Here is a 23,324-nt window from a genome sequence, read left to right as displayed (position 1 = left end):
AATTTAAATATATATAAAATGGATAAAATAATAAATATATAATAAATATAAATATTTTTTAAATTAAAAACATCAGAAACTTACAAACAAGAACCTGGAAACTCTTTAGCTCATATTAAAAACACCCATTAGATCTTAAAATTTTTGAACTTGAAAGTTTGTCAAAAAACTGCAAATAAAAAGAAAAGAAAATATAAAATTAGTAAATTATTAAGAATAAATTAAAGATTATACATATTAAATATTATATAAAAAAAATATACCTAAATTCCGCACAATCTCAACAAAGTATTTGAAAAACTCTCCAAAAACCAACCAAAAACTTATGTTTTCTTAAGCCGATTAGGAATAAAAATGCCCAAAAACATGTAAAGGATTTAAGGAATTTTTAAATAAAAATAAGAGGAACCCAGGAAACCCAGAAAACTTGGGGGAAAAAATCAAATCTGTGGAAAAGAAATAATACTTTGTCTAAGGAGATTGGGGAAAACAAGAAAATGTGTGTGTGTGCGGGGAGAAAATCCAATTTCACCCTCTGGCCCCGGGGCCAGCCTTGTGGCATGCAACACCCACATTTTAGTCGCAGCTTCCCTTTTAGGTCCTTGCAACCACCTCATCTCGACTGCCGCATTCGAGATCTTTCAACATTCTCAGGGGGGGGGACACACAAAATAAAGACATTATATGCCACCCCAAACGGAATAAAAAATATAAATATACCGAGAGCCGTGCAACATTCATTGCTTGCAACGTGCAACTTGCGATGTGCAATGTGCAACATGCAACCGGATGAGTGTTTAATCAAGGGGCATGTGGCAAGAGGGAGCTTGGGGGGTTGTAGCACGGCGGGGGCGACACATCACATTTATGGCACTTTAGTTTTCAGTTTTTTCTGCCATTTTTTCCCATTTTTTTCGCATTTTTTTATTCACTTGCCTCGGCAAAATGGAATTATTTATGCAAATTTAATGCAAAAAAGCAGAGAAGTAGCAGAAATGCATTTTTCCATTGATAACAAGCATAAATCTGAGCTAAAGTATCTGCGAGCGAGTGTGTATCTATGAGATACAAGTATCTGTGACGGTGTATAGGAGACTTAATGCACTTTGAGAGTAAGTTGGTTATTTACTTGATTATTATTATTTTTTCTGACTTTTTTTTTTTTTTTGCAATTTGAATCGAGTGGGCTTTAGGGGGTTAAAGAAGAGGGGGGTAGCTGCTCAACAAATTGTCGGCTTTTTGTCAAAGGTAATTCATAGTTTTTTTTTTCAACATTTTTTTTTTTTGCAACGACATTGACAGGTTGCAGTTGCTGTTGTTTTTGTTGTTCTTGAGTTGCGCATGCGCAGAGAATTAAAACAAAAAAAAACAAAAACATATATATAGATACCCCCCCTATACAGTAAAAACATAAAATTTAAAAAGTCAACACCCACAGACATGTCTTGGCATAATTAAACAAATCTGCGACAACATACCGACATGAGCAAGCCATTAACCCATTACTGACCCCAAAAACCGGTCACCTATCAACACACAACCCCCTACCCACCTACCCCCTCCCCCTTTTTTGTGGCACCTTGTTAATTAATGCCAAAAAGCAAAGAAAACAAGCCAAACGCACCACACAAAGTTGCAATCACTAAGAAAAACCAAAAAAAATCATAGCATTTTCAGGGACAACAAGACTCTGACAGAAATATTCAATTTCCATAAGTGTTAATTTGTGTTTTGTGGAAAACCAATGATTGCCAAATAATTAAAACACTTGCTAAATTAAAAAAGAAAAGAAACTGACGCTCGAGAAACATCAATCTCAATTATGCTAATCGAGGCAGGGGGACTGACCAAGACAGTCTGCCTTTTGGGCAGATTAGATCTCAGATCTCAGATCCCCAGGCCCTCACTTTTCACTTCACAGAAGAATGCGGATGTTGCCAAAAATATTCAAGTTAAAGATTTATTTATTTAGTTAGAAAGCAGGTAGTTGGATAAAAAACATGGCAAAATAGAAAAAAAAGTTAAAACTTACAAAAAAAATAGAAACTTATTTAATTTAAAGAGTAAAATTAAATAACAAGTCGGGGTATAATAAACATATATATCTATAAATCTATCTATATCTATCTATTTATCTATCTATCTATGATCTGGAAAAATCTCAATATCATTATCTTAAAATCTTATATTCCAATCAGTATATTTTTAAAATGGCATTATTTAGAGCATTAAGTGTATACAACATTTTCTATATACTATATAATTCCAAAAATCATATTAGATATTAGATGTTACAAAACCAACATCATATACTAACTAAATTCAAACTAAGACAAATAAGTACTAGAAATATATTTTTAAAAAAATATATTTAAAATATTTATACAGTAAAAAACAGTTTATAGTATTATTAAAATAGAATAAGTCTATAGAGAACATAAAATATTGTAGTTCTATAATAACATTCATGTTCCAACCAAACTAAGCACAAATAAGACTTCACTTATATTTTTAACAAATATTTAGGGCCTTCAAAAATAGTATTTAATATTATTATCCCGAAAAATGGTTTTAAATGTTATTTTTTACCTTAAAAAGTAAGCATAATACTTGAAGCCCATAGAGTATATTATATATTATAGACTAAAGGCGTTAAACGACAATTTCCGGCAGTTGGAGAGCAGAAAGCTCCACCAACTGGGAAACATATGTATCTAGATAGATAAATGGATAGATATATAGATAGTTATATACTCTATATAGTCCATGTAATTTAGAGCCACAGAATGCAATTTAAAATGGCAACTACAAAGAAAATTGGACAAGACACGAGACCTGCAGGGTTAGATTCGTGTTCCAAATTGCCAAAGAGGTACGGGATGGTGGGGAGGAGTAGATGCCACAAGGGGGTGGCAATGGGTGGTACTCTCCACTAGGTACTCTATAAGGGCTGAAAAAAAAAAAAAGAAAAGTGAAAACCAATAAACTGCATGGCTTGCTCAATTGGAAAATATTTATGTGCTGGTACATTTTCCAGGCCAAAGTGATTTTCCGTTCGCGCTTCAGCGGCTCGGTTATTGCTTGGGCCTGTTCTGGATTTAATTTCCATTCCTTTTATTTTCCCTTTTATTTTTTTTTTGTTCACCTCTTGCTCGGCCACATCCTCTGCATTTTCCTCCGGCTTTTCCTTTCCGAAAATTTCCCCCCTCACGGCCTCACATCACCTTTTGAACAAGAGTTTGAATTTTATTTTATTTTGGCGCAGAAGGAATGCACCCGGCAAGGAATTCAAGGGAGAGCACTGAACGATACGATATGCGATATATTAGAGGAAGAGTGCCATAAATATTTCGAGTATTAATGGAGAATTTTGGATACTCTTTAGGGGTATTTTTTTCTTAAATAGCAAGATTTTTTGGTGGTTTTTAGGGCGTTGGTGTTTTTGTTTAAAGGATTTTGAAGACCTGAAGGACAATTATTCTTAAAGGTATACATGACATGTTTCAAAATAGGAAGAAATTCTAATAATTTTTAAACTGTAATTTTTATGTATTATTTTATATTTATTTATTATTATTTTATATTTTTAAGACAAAGAAATAAGGTTCTTTATAAAGACAGTATTTTAAACATTGCAAACTTTACAATTGAGCCTTGAAAGTGTTGTGTTTTTTTGAATATAATTTATTATTGGCTAAAAAACATCCTTTTCCGGCTTTTTTGATATACAAAATATTTTTTTTTATACAAATTATACCATTTAAACTATAATTAAAAATATTAAAAGATTCCTAGTCCAAGAAAAGTGTCTCAAAAATAATATAAAACTATAAGAAGTCTGTTCTTTCGGTCTTAAAATTATACCGAAAAACCCCTCAAAAATTTTATATGATAAACCCCATAAAAAACCCCACTAGACTGCCCAAAAGTTAGGGTATCAAATCAGAAATGTGATGAAGAAAAACAAAATGATGAAAAAGAAAGAGAAAAGGGAGAGAAATTCTTTCAGTCGGTGCTGAAAGGTAATAAATAAGCGCAAGATGCGGACACGTGTGCCGTTAATCCAACAGAAGTCGAAGCTGCAACGTCTCCAACACCCCCCAGCCCTGCTGCCACCCTGCCACACCCCCCTCAAACCCCTCAAATCCCTCAAACCCCTGGCAATCCCCTGCAGCAGCCACGCATGGTGCATCGTTCTAATTGACGTCACAACACCAGAAACGGAAAAAAAAAGGAAATAATACAGAAGACTGGGCGAACTGGGGAGCTCCCCATACAAAGGGATGAGGGGCAGGAGGCAGGAGGCAGGGAAGTGGTGGCCAGGGGGTGGGTTACAGCTGCAAATGCTCTTCATATATATAGAATCATATATACTAAATATATATGTATATATATATCCACATTGCCATTCACAGTCATATAGGGGTTAGGTCGCCGACTTTGAAACAAAAACTTCCCATCTCGAATCTCCTCCAGCTCCTCGCTCGGTCTCTGATTCCAAACTCCATTTCCAAATGCATTTCCCTTCCCGGGTCGGTTCTTGGATTCTCGGGTTCTCCCCAGGGATACGCATTTTGAGGGAAGACATTCCCCGAATAGGGTGGAATGTCTGGAATTATTTGAATTTATAGGGTAGCGATTGGGTGGCATTAGGCTCTTCCAGAGATTTCTATAGAAAAGGGTCTTGAAAAGGAGTTTATATACTTTAGATGCTCAGTTCTTTTTTTTTTTTAATCTTACTTAAGTTTCTCTAACTAATATATGTTTTAAAAATATTATTTAACCTAATAAGTAGTATTTATCTGGCCAGTAACATATCTTAAACTCTAATAATTCGAACCAGGAATTAGGAAATTTTATTAAAGGAACTTTGTGGCTATTGTTTCTAGTTTCTAGAATTTTCAGATGTTTAAAAAATAAATAAAGGTTTTAATTATAAGGCTATATTAAAGCTTCTTTTATATTTAACAAAATAAACAAAAAGAATCTCTTCAAAAATAATCTCTTTAAAAAATACCCAAAGTATCAACAAAAAAATAAACCATTTAAGAAATCTCCCATCAACCCAGTCACCTGCTCATAAAATTTTTATAATTGTTATGTCTTTAATGATGTTTTCGCAAATTTTAGCCTTATTTTTAACCAATTATATTTTAGCCTAGATTTGTTGGCCAATTTTTTGTTGCCAAATTTCGGAAATAACTCATAACACCAGCCCAGATACTTAGATTCGCCTTGTTAGAGTTTAGTTCGAGTGCCACAATTTTCAGGCTCTTGGGCTGTAACTGTTTTGCTAACCATTTGACCCCAAGTGACCTGAATTGCTAAGGCCCTAAAAAAAATCAAAAAACTAAACAAAACTGGGCCGACGGGCGACAACTTCATGTCTGATTTCCACTCGAAATGAAGTTGTTTGCCGTGTGTTTACGCCCACAGCGAACAAAAAAGATACAAAGATACTAAGCCACACAGACACTAAGATACTAAGATACTAAGATACAGAGATGGAAAAACAAATATAAATACGCACGAGGAATGCAAACAGGCCGAAGATGGATGGATTGGCCAAAGCTAATACCCACCGATCTATATAGTTTCTATAGGGCCTGGTACTGCGGACCTACTAACCTTGACCCAATAGAGAGGGGGGTCTGCTGAAAGCGTGCTAATTGCAGAGGCTTTTCAACACCCAACCTGCAACATGATGGAGTCAAGTGTAAACACAATAAAAAACACACCGAGATGAAGCAGATACAGATACAGATACAGATACAGCTGGTAAAAAATGGAAAAAAAAAAGATACAAACAGTAGAGCTAGAAAAAGAAACATTTTGTGGGCAAGCAAATAAAGTTCCTTCAGTCAATAGTCTCTGCGTTTCTGTTTGCAAATGAAGAAGATCTTTTTGAAGATATATACTCCCCAGTATTCCCCCGAAACGGATTTGTACATCTGGCTCGTAAACTCCATTTACCAGACCAGGTAAACAAGTCTCCAGTCCCCCTCCTAACTCCTGACTACAAAAGCGAAAAAAAAAACTAAAAAAAGCCCCCCAAATCAAAATCGATCCGAAAATCGTACGTAAACACCGAGCAGATAAGATAAAAAATAACTCTTTGGCGCTATGAACTATATATTTTACCAGGAAGGGAATAGAGCTAATGCCTCCACTGTTTGTGTTCGATTCATGTTGCCATATGGTGTTTCCAGTCTATGTTTGTCCAGTGACTGTTTTCCTTTTCCCCCCAGCTCGGGTTGATGGATGACACAGTTCCAAATAGTTGTAGATATTTTATATAACAACCGGAAGTAAGATATAGCTTTCAGGGTATAGGGTAACAAGAAGGGTAGTTGGGGTTACTATGCTAGGGCTAGTTAGACCTTAGGAAGGTTAGAGAATCTAAGGTTCTCTCTTTCGGTGACTATATAACTCCATACCAGCTCTACTCTATACTGATCTATACTTCATAAAGTCTATAATATAAACCTTTCTAGTCCTACCTACCTGGTCCTATATAAACCTACCTAGTCTATAATATAAAGTCTATAATATGAACATCTGTAATATAAAATTAAGAGATGTTCTCTAAGTAATTTTTTCAGTTTTTAGTTTTAAGATATATTTCAAGATTGCGTTTCTTAACTCTAGAGACTATTTAAACCATTATTATGATAATCCTAGCACTTATCCTGACAATCTATTCTCTCCCCATAGTATTATCTTCTTACTCCTCTCATCCCATTATCCTATTAATATTTCCTGCTTTATAGCCTCAAAGAAACACTTTCCTCCTTCAAAAGAAACCCCACTTTAATCCTCCAACACCCGCCAGAGAGATCCTCTTATAACCTCTTTTAATAGAAAAACCCCTTTGTAATCTTGCCACTTCTGGTGGCACATCTCTTCCCCCCACCCCGGCGATCGTTAAATGGAATTCCATTCATGAACAAACTATACTATAAAGTCTTCGAGTCTCCGGTTTCAGTTTCAGTTTCAGCTTCAGTTTGTCAAATGGAAAGTTGGCCAAAATGCAAATCGCGCCCCATAAAATATCCATAAATAGTTTAAATTAAATGATGCATCTCCAGTCTTGGCCTCTTCGGTCAATCAAGGTACAAACTATAGCTTCGGGTCTTAATATATAGATATATGTCTTTCCTGGTGTTCCGACAGACACATTAAAAAAAAAAAATTGAGAAAAAAAGATCATAAAAGTCGGAGTTGCACGAGGCACGCTTCGGTTTTACGAGTTGGGCCAATCAGGGGGATCAGCTCTCAAAAATGATCCCCTGCAGCTAGGCGATCGTAACAGAAACTAAAAAAAACACCACGAAAAAATACAAAAAACAGAAAACTACAGAAAAAAAACGAAGATTCACCACACACGCAGTCTCCAGATTCAATGATCTTCCAAAAAAAAAAAAAAGGCAATCAAGTGGGGAAAGAGTTAGTTACTAAAGTTACCAGAGTTACTAATTTAAAAGACATGGAACTAGCTGGCGAGAAGTCCATAATTATTTTAAATTATTCAAGAAAATATTTTCATTTTATTTCAATAATAATTCTCTAAGAATACTATCCATACTTATAACATTTTTTTAGAATTATTCTCCAAAAAAGGACCTTAATTTTCGTGTTGTGTGCGGATCACTTCGTTTGATCCCAGTATTCTTGATGGATGAATGGATTAATGGGATGGATAGACCCTTTTTTGAAGAGGAAAGGAGTGCCTTGTCATGCCAGACATTCAAAAAAGAGAACTGATCCTTTTTGTGGCCACAAAAATCATTCAAACAACAAAAGAGCTCGAAACAGTCTCAAGTGGAATAGGTTTTATTGATTTTTTATTTCTTACTTTTGTTATTTGTTTTTTTGTTGAAAGAAATTGATTTTTGACACTTGATCAGTGATCAGTGATCAGTGGGGATTGCAAAATCTCCAAGAATAGAAGAACTCGAGTGCAAAGTGTGAGAAGAATCTGAAAAGAATCTAAAAAGACTCTGAAAAGTATGAGCTAACTGTGACATTGACATAATGATTCTTGGACCTTTCGGGTTTTGAATTTCGCTGTTAGCTGCTCTGTTCCGGCCAACAATTTTGACTGCCATTTGAGTCACTTAATGAGCACCGAACTATAAGATAAACTTGCAAAAAAAAAAATAAAAACAAAATCTACAGAAAGACACACACGAAAATCTCTCGCCCACCCAGGTGAAAAAAAAAATCGGAAAAAAAACGTTAAAGGCCAAAAAGACACAGAGATTCTTAATTGCTGGGGCCTTTGGGCGATTTATATTTTTTGGTATTTGTGCAAAAAATGAAAAATCAAAGACAAAAAATTACAGTAGACAGACGTGATGTAAGCTGGCCAATTTGTCTTCACCTTTTCGTACATCAGGTTGGTCCGGTTCGGTCTCAAAACCCAGAAAAACTTAAAAATCTTCAAATCGCAAAGGCTGCGCATGCGCAGTTTTTTTTTTTCTCTAGTATTTTTTTTTGTTGATGATCTGTGATCAGTGATCATCAATTTTTGGACATTCGATCTATCATTTTATCATCAGGGATTACCACGAAATCTCTTGAAATCAGAGACTCGCTCTGGAGTCGCCATAAAAAATAAAAACCAAGCCCTTGATGACTAAATGTCATTAAATGTAATGGAACATTTTTTTTTTTTTTTTTGTTTTTTTTTGTACTACCCCTGACCCACTAAGATACAAAATACTGTGCATGTGTGTGTGTATCCGTGTGTCGCATATCTCATAAATACATTTTTGATTAGAGCCATCAGAGACCGCCCGCATCCGAAATGATTTCGTTAATAGGCGACAATCGTCGAAAGGCATTTAATCGGCTTCGCTTGGAAAAACTCCTCGCATAATGGCATCGTGTTAATTTGATAATAATTTCAGACAAAAAACAGCCCGAAAAGCAAAAAATCTCTATAGTAATCACCATAATAACGATGATTTCACGCCTGCTTTACGAAGATTGCCAAAGATCGCGAAAAATGATGTGGGCTATGATGATTTTTTTTTGTTATTTTTTGTTTTCTGTTTTTAATGAATGACTGACTGGGTTCTGGGCAGATGTTAAATACATTAAAAAAATTGAGAATTCATAAGAGAAGCTTACGATCATTAACATTTAGGTTTTATTTTCAAAAACTGATTACTTGGCTCTTGGTTCATTGGAGTTTCGGGATGAGTTCTTGGAATTTGACAAATGATTCGATTTCTTTAAATGCCAGCAATTACTTAAGTTGTTTTTAAATTAGGGGCACTGCTTAAATCGTTAAAGGGGAGAGGTTTTTGGATTTTTGGGGTTATTATTATAATTCTTAATATTTTTGAGAGTAAATGAAGAACTTTTAAAGAAGTTTTCTTGAGAGTTTTGCGAAGAATAGTAAGCAGTTGCCATTTAACTTTTCTAGAATGTTTAAATTTTTTATTTCATAGCATAATTGTTCATATTTTCCTAATCTCTTTAACTTTTATTACAGATTTGGAATATTTAATATATTTCAAGATACTTTTAACCTATTTTTCAAATATAGACCTCTTCTATCTTCGGGTTTTCTTTCTTTGAATAAGAAATATATTCTAAAGAAAGATCTTCAAAAATGTTTTTTAAACATTCAATTTAATAGTAAAATATTTAAAGAAAAGTGACCTTTTTTTTAAACTGTTAACTAGATTGTCTCTTGCCTTAACACAGATGTAAGTTTTTTTTATAAAAAAATGTTCAACTAATATCTTGAATAAAAATTTTCCCATTAAATAACTGCTTAGAAATCGCTTGAAAAATCACAGCCAATTAACGCTGCATAATATTCATGGCAAGAAAATAACAAAACAAAAAAATAGCAAAAATCATAATTAAAAATAATCATTAAAAAGATAAAAAAAATAGCCATAGAGTGGCAGAGCCAAGTGAAACTCCGGCATTTCATTGTCATCATTCAGAGTCAACTTGAATGGTTTCATTTCACCCACAACCCACATGGCAACGACATGCTGATGGCAATATATATATATATAGTATATGGAGATGGAGCTACAGATGAAGCTACAGATGCACAGATATATAGCCACATCATCCATCAGGGGGCTGAGCAATTAATAAACAAATAAAATGGCAACTACAATGCGGGTTCATGACCACAGCGAGCATCTCATCTCCGATCCTCACTCGAATTAATTGTTGAGTTGCGACTCAAAACTCTAGACTCCAGCTCATCTCGGATCGAAAAATATATACATATATCCGTGAAGATATATCCATGAAACAGAAATTGCGTGCGGTAGCAACTAAATTTAAAGAGGCGCCTGGGCTTGGGAAGTCTATCTGCAAGATGCAGATACAAATGTAGCTACAAATGCAGATGCGGAGATACTCTCCGCAGATATATGTAGATACAGATACTGTGGCACTGCTAAGATTGAGATTGAGATGGATGTGCAACCAACTAACTTGCGGCTGTGTCTGCAATTAATTGAATGAGATGTTGCTGTTGCTGCCACACAAAGATACAAAGATACAAAGAGATGGCCGCGGGAAACAATGAAAACTTAAAAATGCCTCACAGGAATTCCCTAAGGTTTATATATATAGGAATATGTTGAAAATTTCAATGAAATAAGCTGAAACTTTTCTAAAATATGTATTATACTTCATATTTAACTAATCCTTAAACAAAAATCTATAAACTACAAAGTAAAGTAAGAAAAATAGCTAAGATAATAGATATAGTTTATTGTAACTATTCCCAAGTTCTTTTGCTTAAAGTACTTGTTTCCACTTCATATCTCTCTAATAAAAATTAATTTATATCTATAATAATATCAAAAATAAATCTCTTTAATCTCTATCTTTCCTGAATATATCTTTAATCTTTAAATAGATATAAATCTCATAAGAAAACCCCCCAACTTGCTCATTAAAATGCCTTGTAATGCCACAATTGCGGTGGTCCTAGCTCCCCTTGGCTTGATTCTTCTCCCAATAATTTGGATCCTCCTGGCACCTTTACCTTAACATATCTCTTGATGAATAATATCCCTTTGGCTGCCTGTCATCCGGACTATCTCTGTTTGATCAACTGATCATGATCCAAACCATACCATACCCATACCCCATTTGTATGCCAAACATATATTTAATATCTCTGGGCCCTTTGGCGATCACTTGACACACTCTCCCCCGTCCATCAGTCTATCTGTCTGTCTGTCTGTCGAAATGAAATAAATGAACTGTCCAAAAGTGATCGAGGAACTAGGAGACATATACTCATAAATATTCAAAACCTGGATGACAAATGACGACAAATCGACTTTCCGGCTATCGATCGTCCAATCGTTGAATGAATTTTGCGCCAAAGAGTTACTTTTTTCGAATGCCAATTGACTCCCAATAATCGTATATATATATTCGTATAAAATAAAATAAAGAAAAAAACTCATGATAACATTACGAATCAAGAAAATGAAAACAAAACTGCAGCCAAAATGTGTTAAGTGAGTCAGTTTTTTGTTTGTTTTCTTGGCGTAGTGCCCATTCATAAAAATGAGCATTTCTTTCGCACATTTTCTGATTCCCTGACCTACGACATAATCCCCTCGAGAAATCTTTTATATATATTTCTTTTTCGAGTACCTACACACAAATATATAATATATCGCGAGGCGTCATCTTCATTGGGGTCTATGACGAAACTGTCTAGTATTTTTATCTTGGCCGAGAGATACGCGTTTGATAGAGCTATGGGGTGTACTCTGGGCAATATATAGTATCATGATTCATGGCCTGACTTTCCCAAGAAGTCAGCACAGTGATTACATATTTTTCTAGATGAGCTATAACTCATCAGGCGTTAAGAAAACATAATTGGCTCCGAAGTCTTAATGACAAATGGCAATATTTGGGTTGTGACTTGTTCTTGAGGGTTCTTTTCGGTTTTTGATAGAGTTTTTGGAGCGTTTTTAGACAGTTTTTGAAAGAGGTTTTGGAAATTTTTCAATTGAGGTTTTGAAAGAGTTTTTAAAAGTGTGTTTAAAGGTTTTTTTTAAAAGAGTTTTTGGAGAGTTTTTGAATGAGATTTTGGAACAGTTTTTGAAACGTTTTTTAGAGTTTTTAAAAGGGTTTTTTGGAGAGTTTTAGAAAGAGTTTTTTTTGAGAATTTATGAAAGAGTTTTGGAGAGTTTTTGAAAGAGATTTTGGAAAAGTTTTTGAAAGTGTTTTTGAACGTTTTTTTGAAAGAGTTTTTCAAAGATATTTTGGAGAGTTTTGTAAATAGTTTTCTAAAATAATTTTTGAAAGATTTTTTTAGTATATACCTTGAAATACCTTCAAAAAGTTTAGTTTATGGAAGTTTATGACTGGAGTTGTATATTTTTATGTCTTAAAAAACACTCATTTAATTTCTATTAAGTTTCAAGTTTATTTTGAAATATTTTAAAGCCCTAACCTAAGTGGAATTTCAAAAATTTTTTCAAATAATTGGAAAATAAATGTCCCACAGCTGCCCGACAAAACACAAAAAAAAAAAAAAGAAAAACTATAAAAGCTATTGATGAAAGTTCCTGAGATGTGTGTTCCCCCACATTTCTCCGAGATGACCTTTCGACCCAGCCCCTTAAGAAAATCAAAGAGAAGACGAAAAGTTGATGAACTTACCGATCGAGTGTTAGAGTTGCTGTCTTTTTAGTTTTCTTCTGGTTCGGTTTGTTGTGTGAGTTTTCTTTGATTCTCAGAGGCCGGAACCTGGAAGAAATAAAGGAAATTGTGAATAAAATATGCAAATAATGTGTGGAGTTTTTTGGGCTTTTCTTTGGTGACATCATCATTAGAAAAACGGTAAATGGGGTTTTTTATTTGTTTAGTATTTTTTGCTTTTTTTTTGGTTGTTGTTGTCATTGGACAACAACGTGAGTGAGCGTAGACCACGAGTACTGGAGTACTGGGAGAGAGATGGCGAGGTGGCTGGTCTAACAAAATAAGTCAATAAATAAAGGCGTTAACTTGGCTCGAATGGCCTACGTAAATATGCGATGAAATGAGCAAAAAAAAAAAAAAATATAGTAATAAAATAGAAGAAACCGAGGTGGGCTATGAGTCTCGGATCGGATCGGACCGAAAGCCCAAAACCCAAACCAAACTCTCATTCAGACCCACAATCGGTGTAGGCTTGTTTCGCAATCGTTCAGAGACTCTCTATCTCTATATAGTATATATGTGTCTATCGGCTACAGAAGTTGGCAATAAGCTAAAAGCTGACAAATGTTTGACAAGCGGAAATGGCAATGGGGAGTAGAAACCAACAGACTAACAAACTGACAAACAAACAAACAATAAGCCAACAAACAGCAACAGAAATGCACAAAAATTCGCACGCAAGCCGGGCCTGAGAATGAAAATGAAAAAAAAATAATAATACCGAAAGCCATTAGAAATATATAATATTTTGGGTGTGGACATTTAGGGACTCGTAATCCCCTACCCTTCAAATGACTCAACAAAAGGCCTCGAAATAATCCTTGACAACAGAAAACTAATTATTCCTAAATGTTTTTTTCCAAGATTGTTGCTAAATGGTTTGGGGATTAAAGAAATAGGAATCTAGTTGGGTTTTTAGAAATAATTATGGATAAAAATCAAATCCATCAATCAATAAAAATATAAAAGATTAAATCATTTCTGTTCTTAACTACTTAACCCTCTAAACCCCCTATTAATTAATGCAAATACCTCCACAATTAAACCTCACTTGTATTTCAAATCAGTCTCTAAACAAACTCTTAAATTAATTTAATCTCCCGATTAAATATTCATTTATGCAGTTGATATTTAACACAAAAATATCACTTCGAAACTATTTATTTTTGGACATGAGACGATCAAAGAAACTATGGATTGATGGCCAAAGGGCCAAATTTTATGTATTTCTTGACACCTTCTGTTTGAGTTTTTTTTGAGACCTTGAAGGATCTGATCTCGGCTCGGCGGGTGAGGTTTGCTTTATTACCTGAACAGGTAAAATTTTCAAGACAAGGTCAATGCCACAAACACACCATGTACATATGTGTGTGCCTCTGGGGAGGCTTGATGTTTGACCTTTTTGGGAAAACTCTCCTGGTCAGTTCGAGTGCGTGACGAATGTGCCTGCGCATGCGGTCACCAAGGTCAGCCCACCGCTAGACCACCACCCCTCCAGTCCCGTTACTCATTAGCCAGAACAGCTGACGTGACTCAATCTCCTTGCAAAAAAAAAACAAATAGTAAAAAAAATAATAATAAATAAGAGGCGCCACGAAAAGCCATGAGTCATATGGAAAATTTTATAGAAAATTTTGAGATAAAAAGTGTTGGAATTCTTGTTATACTCTCTTTAAAATATTGAAAAATAAAATAATTTTTTAGACTCTACTGCCATGCCATTTAGAACAAAACTATAGCCTCAATATCTCAATAATTCACACTCATATGGAGCAGACTGCTATATTATATGGCGCCTGGCCTTCTTATCTGGCGAGAATATATAATGGAGCCATAGTGCCATAATGGCATACGGCTCTTTGTCCGTCGATTGGCCTGCATATCGTATCGGAGGATCGGAGGGGGATTGGGTTGTTAAGTTCTTTAGTAAACCATAAATTGCTATACCCCTAAGTGGTTAAAACTGGATCCCCGCCGCTCCAGCACATAAACATATATACGCGATCTCTGCCGGATAGGAACTGTGACATTTTCTTGGAGTGTATCTTAGCTGTCATTCTCTTGTATTTATGTTTATATTTTTTTATTTATTTATTCTTGGTTGCAAGCGGAATTATAAGCACATTCTTTGGCAGATATTGGATGATATAGTATGGCAGATAAGTTAGCAAAATTATTATAATAATTTATAAATAATAATAATAATTATTGTGGCTATTTTGGCATTTGATTTCTTTTGTTTCCCGATTCGATTTCGGAGTTTCGGTTACTATTGTTGTTGGTTTTTGGTTTTTTTTTTCTGCGCGACACGCAAATCGATGGTTGCCACCCTAATAAAAAAAATAAAAAAAAAAACTACAATAAACAATAAACTTACGTTAAATTCTGCGCTTACTTTTCTGCACGCGACTTGCTTTAAAAAAAAGTGGAAAAAAAATTGCAAATTTCGGCCAGACAAGGAAGCACGTTATTATATAGCGGTAAATGTGCTAAAAAACGCCAACGGTGCCAGCTTTTTGTTGCTTTTCAGCTTTTGTCGCAAAGTTCACAGAAAACCACAAAACAATCAGCCGAAAAAAAATATTTAAGAAATATACACACACTTCACTCACGCACAGCAAAAAAATAGGGTATTCGAGTGAGAAAAGAAAACAGGAAAAAATCTAAAGGGAAGAGTGGAATGTCCTGGCGAAACTGGCAGGACTACGCGATTTCGCGACACCACCCGGTAACCGCTATCCGCAATCCGCAATCGGCAATCCGCTCCACGGAATCCGTATCCGTAACTCCGCAGCTCGGCGGCGACCATATGACTAAGGACTTCCCTGATGTCCTGGGGAAGTTTGTGGCACACAGAGAGGGCCAGAGGGTTGTTGGGCTGCCGCTCACTACCTCTTGTATCCTGCCTCTTGCATGTCCTTTATCCGCCCGCCACCCAGCCAGCCAGCCACCCACCGCCCCCTGTTCCGCAGACAGCTTCCGCGCAAGTCCTTGCCCAACTATTCGGGAGAGAAGTGAGCACACGCATTGCAATAGTTGGACGCCCCAACTGGAGGACACAGTGGGCTTTGAGTGTCCTTTTTTACAGGTTATCGAACTATTTTTTGGACACACTATAATTATTTAGATATTTTTTACAAGGAGTTGTAGCAAAAAATAATTATAATTACAATTATTAAAAATAATTAGAATTACAAGGAGTTGTAATTCTTTAGTAGCTAGAAAATCATTCAAAAATATCCTTTAGATAGATCATTATAGAAATGGTTGGGAAACTATATGTGATTTTTTTGTACATGATTTCAAATAAAATTGAATATCTTGAAGATACTTCAGAAACTTTAAGATCTTAAAGTTGTTAAATATTTCAAAGATATGTTAAGGAATTTTAAACTTCTCCGAAATATTTCAGAATCTTTTAGATTATCTCTAAAAATCACACATGTATCTCAAGAATATTTCAGGAAGTCAGATATCTCTATCCTAGATATCCTGAAATTAGAAATGCAATATATTTTTGTTACAAGAAATTAGGTAGTTAGTTTAAAGATAGATACATCTATAGACCCTGAGTTCAGTCTTATAAATCATGTACAATTTAAACGCTTTCCATGTATTTACTTTTCTGTAATTTTTAAACATTGTATCTGGCAGTTCTTTAGTGTTTTTATTATCCCATTTAGAGCAGAAGTATCCCTTCCCTTCCACAACATCCCCTGTTATCCTTTCTAATAGCCTGGCCCATTAAATGGTGATTAATTATGAAACAGTGGGGGATCTCTGTTGGGGCAGAGCCCACTGTGCATTGATTTCGCTGTCGCAGTCTGGAAATTATTGTAATCCATAAGGCGGGTCGGGGAAGGGATAGTGGGTGGGGTGGCGCATGCGTTTCCGAGGGCTTGGGAAATCTCTCCAAGGAGCCCATATGGAGGGCCCTGCCCAGAGAACCACTATCTCGGCGTCTGGGCCTCTCGATTCTCGATTCTCGATTCTTGAAACGCACTTATCAGCCGATTCGTTACACATGACCACATGTACAAAAATATATACAAATATGAGTACAACACAGGCATATGTGACTGATTTCCTTATCAGCTTTTCTCCTCAGTGTTTTCTTTGAATAACGGCCTGAGAAATTTCCAAAATCTCTCTGTCTCTCACACGCAGGGAGAGAAAGTTATGTCACTCTCTCTCTCTGTCTCTGCCTCTGGTTAGTCCAGGTCCTTTCGCAGGATCTGCTCTCTACGTGTTTGTTGTTGCGGGCGTCCAACAGGCGTAAACAGCTGTAAACTGTTTGTTGACACACATACCCGGCCACTTCCCAATTCACACACAACTGCAGCATACAATGCGGGGTGAAATGGTAGGGACTTTCCGTTTCTTTTTTGGGTAAATTTATAATACATTTTAGTTCAAGAAAAAAATATATTTTTCTAGATAAGTTCCCATAATACTCTATTTTTCAATAAATTCTTTATTATTAATAAGCTTCTTTTTAACACATAGCTTCTATGTCATTTTTAAGTATATATTATAAGAAGAGTACCATATCATTTTAGGGATTTCAAAAGATACATACATATGAATATCTCTATAAGAAAGAATCTTAAAGCTCCCTTTTTATTACATTTCAATATATATTTTCGTATTTTATATAATTCTGAAGGTTTTGAAAATAGTATGTAAGATATCTACAAGAAAGACTATTAAAAACAGTCATTAATTCGTTCATTTCCAATAAAATCTATATAATTTCGAAGACAACATAAGATTTAATAAAAGTGGTTCTGTCTAAAAGAATGAATTTTTAAATTAACTGATCCTTTTGTTCAAAAAAATTAATTAACAAAATCTGAGATAAAATATATATGTGTTTTTAAACCATTTCCTTTTCTAAAAAAAAATTACTTTAAGTAATAGTATATATAAAAAAGTAAGTGGTTAAAATAATAACCACTTACTAGGTTTAAATTAATTAAATAGTAAAATCTTTACAACATTTTTCAATCACAGATCTTAAAAAAAATAAAATATTACTAAATTGAATATTTTTATATTTATGGCCTATTTTATTTTGTAGAATTCTTCAAAATTAAACAAAATATTCATATAAAAAAAATATAAGAAATAGTCCACTAATGGTTATGCTTTCACAATAACATTTTAAATAAAAAATTTATCTACCTTTCTATTTATATTTTCTGAACTATTACCAAGCAAGGACCTATTTAAACACCCTAGACTGTATGCTGCGTCCTGCCTTATTGCTTTTAATTAGCAAACAAAAAAAAAATGCGCCAAGTGGGGGCAACGGGGGCGTATGAGTGATTTCGAGAGGCAATATTTCGAGGAGTTTTTTAGGAAGGGGCTGGATCGGCAAGGGCGGGGATATGTGTGAGTAAATAAATTTATGATGTGCAGCAGCAGATTTTAAAATTATTCATCGGCCTCATCGGTCTCATCGGCTTCATCGACTTCCCGGAACCCCGAACTTATGTGCGATGGTAAAAAATAAAAAAATGAAAAGAAAAGCAAACAAAGCCAAGGGAACTTTGGCCAGATGTACTACGTATGTACTTCGAACATATTCTTTTGTTGACATGACAAATCTGCGTGGACCGTTGTCGTATCGTGCCGTTCTAGGAAATCGGCAAATGAACTTGCCAAGAAACTTGCAACTCAAAATGGGCAAAAAAGTGCAGCAATCAACAAGTGCGTGTAGTTCTTTGGCCTTTGTTGTTACACTGTTCATATTATTTTTTATGCTTCTGACAATAACAGAGGAGAGAAAAAAAAACATATTTCAACGATCTGCACTGTTTTGCTTTATCGGCGGAACGAAAGAGTGCTATATAGAATACAGAACCGAATCACAATCGGACCAAACATGTGTAACCCTCTCGCCGTATGCTTTAATTCCGCTGATAAACACACAGGCCGATTAAGCTGCCCGTTAGCCGTCCCAGAAGTGAATAATGGGGCGATAAAATAAAACTAGACCAAACAAAATTAAATTAAAAAAAAATATTACAAAATATATAGATATAGGGAGGTCTCGAATCTAGAAAAAAAAATGAAAAAGGATTGCAACAGCCCTTGGACAAATATTTATTCAAGGAAGAAATATTCCTTGACGATTTGTGTCTTTGGGTTTGATATTTTAATCTTTTTATAGTCTTGTATTGAAGATATGTTTAAAATCTAAAAATCCTAAAAAGTATTCACTAAAAACCGACCTTTTCTTTAAAGTTCCTCCAAATCTGCACACTTTATCGAATTTTGTTGCTAATTTGTTAAATGATTTGTTTATTTGTTCACACGACACAAAAAAAGAAAAATTGTGGGAAAAATTTGATTGGAAGTAAATTTAAATGGAAATCGAATCAAATCGAATCATATTAATTAACATCAATATTTGCGGGTATATTGTTTGAAAATTCTGTCAACACTTCGCACTTTACGCGGGCTGCCCGCTCTTTTTCGATTCAATTGAAAAATTAAAATTCGTTCGGTGTTCGAAACTGTTTGTTTTTGAGTTAAATTTTCGCACTTTTCGATCAGTTTGGATTTTTTGGCATACAATTTTTTAAAAAATATTTGAAAACTAAAAAAAAATTAGTAACAAAATGCCGCGGGCAATAGAAACGAAACGAAAAACGTATCGAATCGGATCCGGAACGGAGCACATGCAACGCGGCTCGCGATTGATAAACAACAAGTTGAAAACAAGTTGTCGGCTATGCGAGTGCCCCCTTATAGCTGTTCTTATACTCCCACTTATATTATACTCGTATTATATTATAAACCACCACCGGTGACTCCAGTGCTGTCAAATTCCGACCAAAGTAGCCCTGAAAATCCACATAAAACTCTTGTTTTCCGCCGAAATTTAAAAGTGCGTTTGAATTTGGGGAAATTAAGAGTTAAAAAACATGATGGGAGTAAATTTTGGGAAGTTTTTGACAATTTAGGCGATTTTTGTTCTCCAAAATCTATTATAATAGGGTTTTAAAAAAGATCTTGCTTGACAAAGAAAGTTTTCGGTGACGAATTTACAAAAATTCTGATAAAAATGTAGTGATGCTGCCTATACTAAACCACAATTTAAATTTAATTTGCATTGTGTTTTATTTAGTAATACGGAACATTTTCTGCATCATCAGGTATCGAAAAAAAGAATATGATTAATTTAAATTATTCATAGCCGCAGGATGAGTCTGATTTTAATAAAAATATAATTTGTTTCAGTAATATATCTTCTTCTATCAACTTCTATAAAGTAGGAATCCTATAATATTAATATAATAATCCATTAAAATTAATAGTTGGAATAGATAAACTTTTGAATAAAGTTGCAAATCTTTAAGGCTTCAACAGTCCCACAAAATACAATAATAAGAAACAATTTGTTTGCTTTCACCTTATTTTCTTAAAAAAGAAACTATATTTTAAGAATTTTAGTATTAAATCAGTTTGATTGACTCATTATCCTTAAGTTCAATACCTACTTGAAAATTTAAAAATAAAAGCCGTTTCAAGCCAATGTTGGTAAAGGCAGAAATAACCGCCAACTAGTTTCCGGCCCTGGTCGATATATTTCTTGCGCTCACCAGCACTGCTCTTTGGCGGCCTGATTCAAATATTTACACGACTATTCTTAAGCTTTAATCGATTAGAAAAACATAAATATTAACAGTATTTAAAAATAAAAAATCAATTTCTTTTTCTTACTTTCTTAATTTACTAATTTCTCACTTTATTTTCAACAAATTATTTATAGCTTACAGACATGATCTAAATCTAAATCTACAACTTGTATATTTAAATGGCAAGATCTAATAACAAGGATACAATAAATAAGGAGCCAAAACGATGACATTAGTTGTTCATTTCGGAATCGACGTCGTGCCACAAGGTTTCCGTCATCGTGTCCGAGCCTTCGACTTCACCTTCCGCAAGCCCCTCAACAATGGCATCGACATCCACCTCAGGATCACCCGTGGCATCGCCATGCTGACTCCGTGCCGGTGAGGAGGCTGGATCTCCGAGGATCTGTGATATATCGCTGTCGCTAAGGACAAAATCGGGGGTGCGGCAGGGTGTAGCCTGCCTTGCACTGGGCGCCGGGTTATCCGCAAAACTGGAACTGGAAGTGGACCGCTTGTCCTCGTTGGATGAGCTGCCGGTAATCCCGGAACTCTTCAAGGCACTAATACCCAGCAGGGCTTGCCGATATTTTGAATCCAATCTGGCATAAAAGTATTATATTTTATGGGTAAAATTCCAGGTAAATAGAGCACATACCCTAATGCTAAATAATAATACTCCAAGGCCTTGACAAACTGCTTTTCAGAACGCATTATATCACCAAGAATACTGAACAGATTGGCACGCGGCGACCGCTCCAGATGCATTTCCAGCAGCTTTATGGCGGATTTGGAGTCTCCTTCCGCCTGATAGATCTCCGCCAGAAGTGCCACACCGGGCGTGTAGTTGGGATCGATCTCCAGCGCCTTTTCGGCAAACCGGCGCGCACTAGTCTTGACGTCTTTGCCGGAGAAATGAAACAGAGTGCGTCCCAGCATCTAGAATAAGGATCAGAACAAAGTAAGTGGTATAGTAAGTAATATATTGGATGTACCCACCGTATAGCTTCTTGGCGAAGTGCGAAAGCTTCGTATAGTCCACGTACACATGGCCTCCGCCTCCCTAATCCGCCGAAGACTCACATAGCAATGGAAGAGACCCTTGTAGACCTCGAACCGATACGGCGCCACTGTCTGGGCCACACGAAAGGCTTCCACCGCCTCCGTAGAGCGTTCCAGAGAGGAGAGCATTCTTCCACGTAGCAGTAATCCCTCCACATGATGCGATTCAATATCCAAACAGCGTTCCACAAAGTCCAGGCCACGCTCATACTTGCCAATCGAGTGCATCTGCTGGGCGTGGACGAACCAATGTCCTGCGGTGAATTCCCGTTCGGCGGCCACCTGGACATAGAGCCGTTCCCGTTCCCGTTCAGCTCCGTCCATTTTTCCAATGTCATACACAACGGATAGCAGTCCGATGGCCTCCAGGTTATGTGGACTCCCTGCCACCGCCGTGGAGAGATACTGGGCCGCTTGGGAGAGGCTGCCGTGGTAGTAGTAGCACTTGCCAATGGCCACCAGAAGGTGCTCGTTCCGTCGCAGGGTGGTTGTGTCGTTCAGGGATTGAAAGGTTCGAGCCGCCTCCAGGTGCTTGCAGTCGTACATTTGGGCCAGAGCTTTGATCCAGTTGCTTAGCCAGTCTATGTTGTTGGGAGTGGTGGCAGCTAGAAGAGAATTGGACTATAGAAACTGAAATAATCAAACTAAGAGCAGCTTACCACTCATAACCAGCGAGTTAACCTCATTCCCATCCACGCCCAGCTCCAACAGAGCTTCTATAGCCTGCAGGGCCATGGGGCAATCGCGAACAAGATCCTTGTAGGCCAGGGTGGCCTCCTTCTTGTTGCGACAGCCCAAACTAGTTATGGATGTAGCCATAGTGCTGGATCCTCGGGCTCGATGCTGCAGGCGCGCCAGCATCAGGTTAACTCTGGGTGTCCTGGACTTGACTGGAATGGCGGTGAGCGTGGCAATGGCCTGGAAGAATTCTCCGATCTCCTTGTAGCATTCGGCAAGGCGCCGGCGCAGCTCCACATCCGTAAACTGAGCATAGGCACTCTCAATGGCCACCAGGCAGGCGTTCTTGTAGCGGATCATGGTGCGTCGCTGCTGCAGAAGATCATCCAGTTGCCGGACAGCTATCCGAAAGTGTCGCTCCTTGTAGTGCGAGTTGGCGAGGTAAAGCTGCACCTGGTACTCCATCTCCAGAGTGGCTACATTGCGATCGTTTTGGAGCAGGGTGCTCAACAGGCTGGCCTGGTGTACGAAACTCATCTTTAGATTACAGATCTTAAGCGATCATGTTAGTATATCGTACCGGTGGTATTACGCATTCGTAGAGCTGGTGATCGTAGAGTTTCTTCACGTTCGTAAACAGAGCATTCTCCATGTTTATCACAGGTGACGGCAAAATTTCACACAAAAAGCCGCCAATTATCCCCAGGCTCCACTGGTTCCGTTTTGAAGAGGGACTGGTACCGATAGTCCCTATGGCGCCACCAGTTCCGCCGGCTTTTTAGGTTCTTTTCGTTCTTCAACTTCTTTGGCTCCACTGGCTCATTATCGATCTAGTCTTATCTTATTCAAATATTTTTTGTAGTTACATTTATTTAATTAAAAAAAATATATATAATAATGTATATTAGTAAAGTAACATCTAAAATTATGCTTGAAAATTTGATAGAAAATTCAAAGCTTCCTATTTAGAGTGTGAATAACGTAATTGTATATTTTTTGGCCATATCTGACTAATATCTTATCGCGCAACTATTAGTGAAACAGAATGTCCTTAATAGTTCAGAAATATACTCAAGAATAAAGCAAGACACAGTTAATTTAAGCAATTATTCAATTTCAATAAATAGGGAAAATTTGAATTTAGTGTTGCCAATGCGTGAGTGTTGAAAAACACCAGCGGCAACTATCGATATAGTTTATGTGTTGAAAAACACCAACTATCGA

General features: G+C 36.1%; 2 protein-coding genes across 4 annotated transcripts in view; both read right to left on the bottom strand.

Moving 5' to 3' along the window:
- Window positions 1–19,469, bottom strand: part of LOC6504933 (GAS2-like protein pickled eggs) — a 70,877-nt gene extending 51,408 nt beyond the window's left edge. Inside the window, exons 1-3 of one of the 3 annotated variants that reach the window (XM_014904386.3) lie at window positions 18,951–19,469; window positions 12,676–12,762; window positions 85–169 (exon numbers count right to left, since the gene is read on the bottom strand). The gene's annotated coding sequence lies outside the window, so the exon portion shown is untranslated. Of the gene's footprint in view, window positions 1–84; window positions 170–12,675; window positions 12,763–15,091; window positions 15,519–18,950 lie in introns of those variants that run through there. The other 2 variants (XM_001966575.4, XM_044716779.1) reach the window with 2 other exon arrangements.
- Window positions 19,470–20,509: 1,040 nt separating this feature from the next.
- LOC6504932 (anaphase-promoting complex subunit 7) lies at window positions 20,510–23,042 on the bottom strand. Its single transcript, XM_001966574.4, has 5 exons — window positions 22,681–23,042; window positions 22,082–22,619; window positions 21,360–22,027; window positions 21,019–21,299; window positions 20,510–20,962 (listed from the first exon to the last, which is right to left on the bottom strand). Exons 1-5 carry the CDS (start codon window positions 22,750–22,752, stop codon window positions 20,593–20,595), a joined length of 1,929 nt encoding a protein of 642 aa, XP_001966610.1. The 5' UTR covers window positions 22,753–23,042; the 3' UTR covers window positions 20,510–20,592.
- Between the last annotated feature and the right edge of the window lie 282 nt (window positions 23,043–23,324).

Source organism: Drosophila ananassae, chromosome XL, assembly GCF_017639315.1.
Source record: "Drosophila ananassae strain 14024-0371.13 chromosome XL, ASM1763931v2, whole genome shotgun sequence".
Classification (NCBI taxonomy): domain Eukaryota; kingdom Metazoa; phylum Arthropoda; class Insecta; order Diptera; family Drosophilidae; genus Drosophila; species Drosophila ananassae.
The sequence above is the reverse complement of the archived record's forward strand: the minus strand, read 5'-3'. Positions and strand labels throughout refer to the sequence as shown.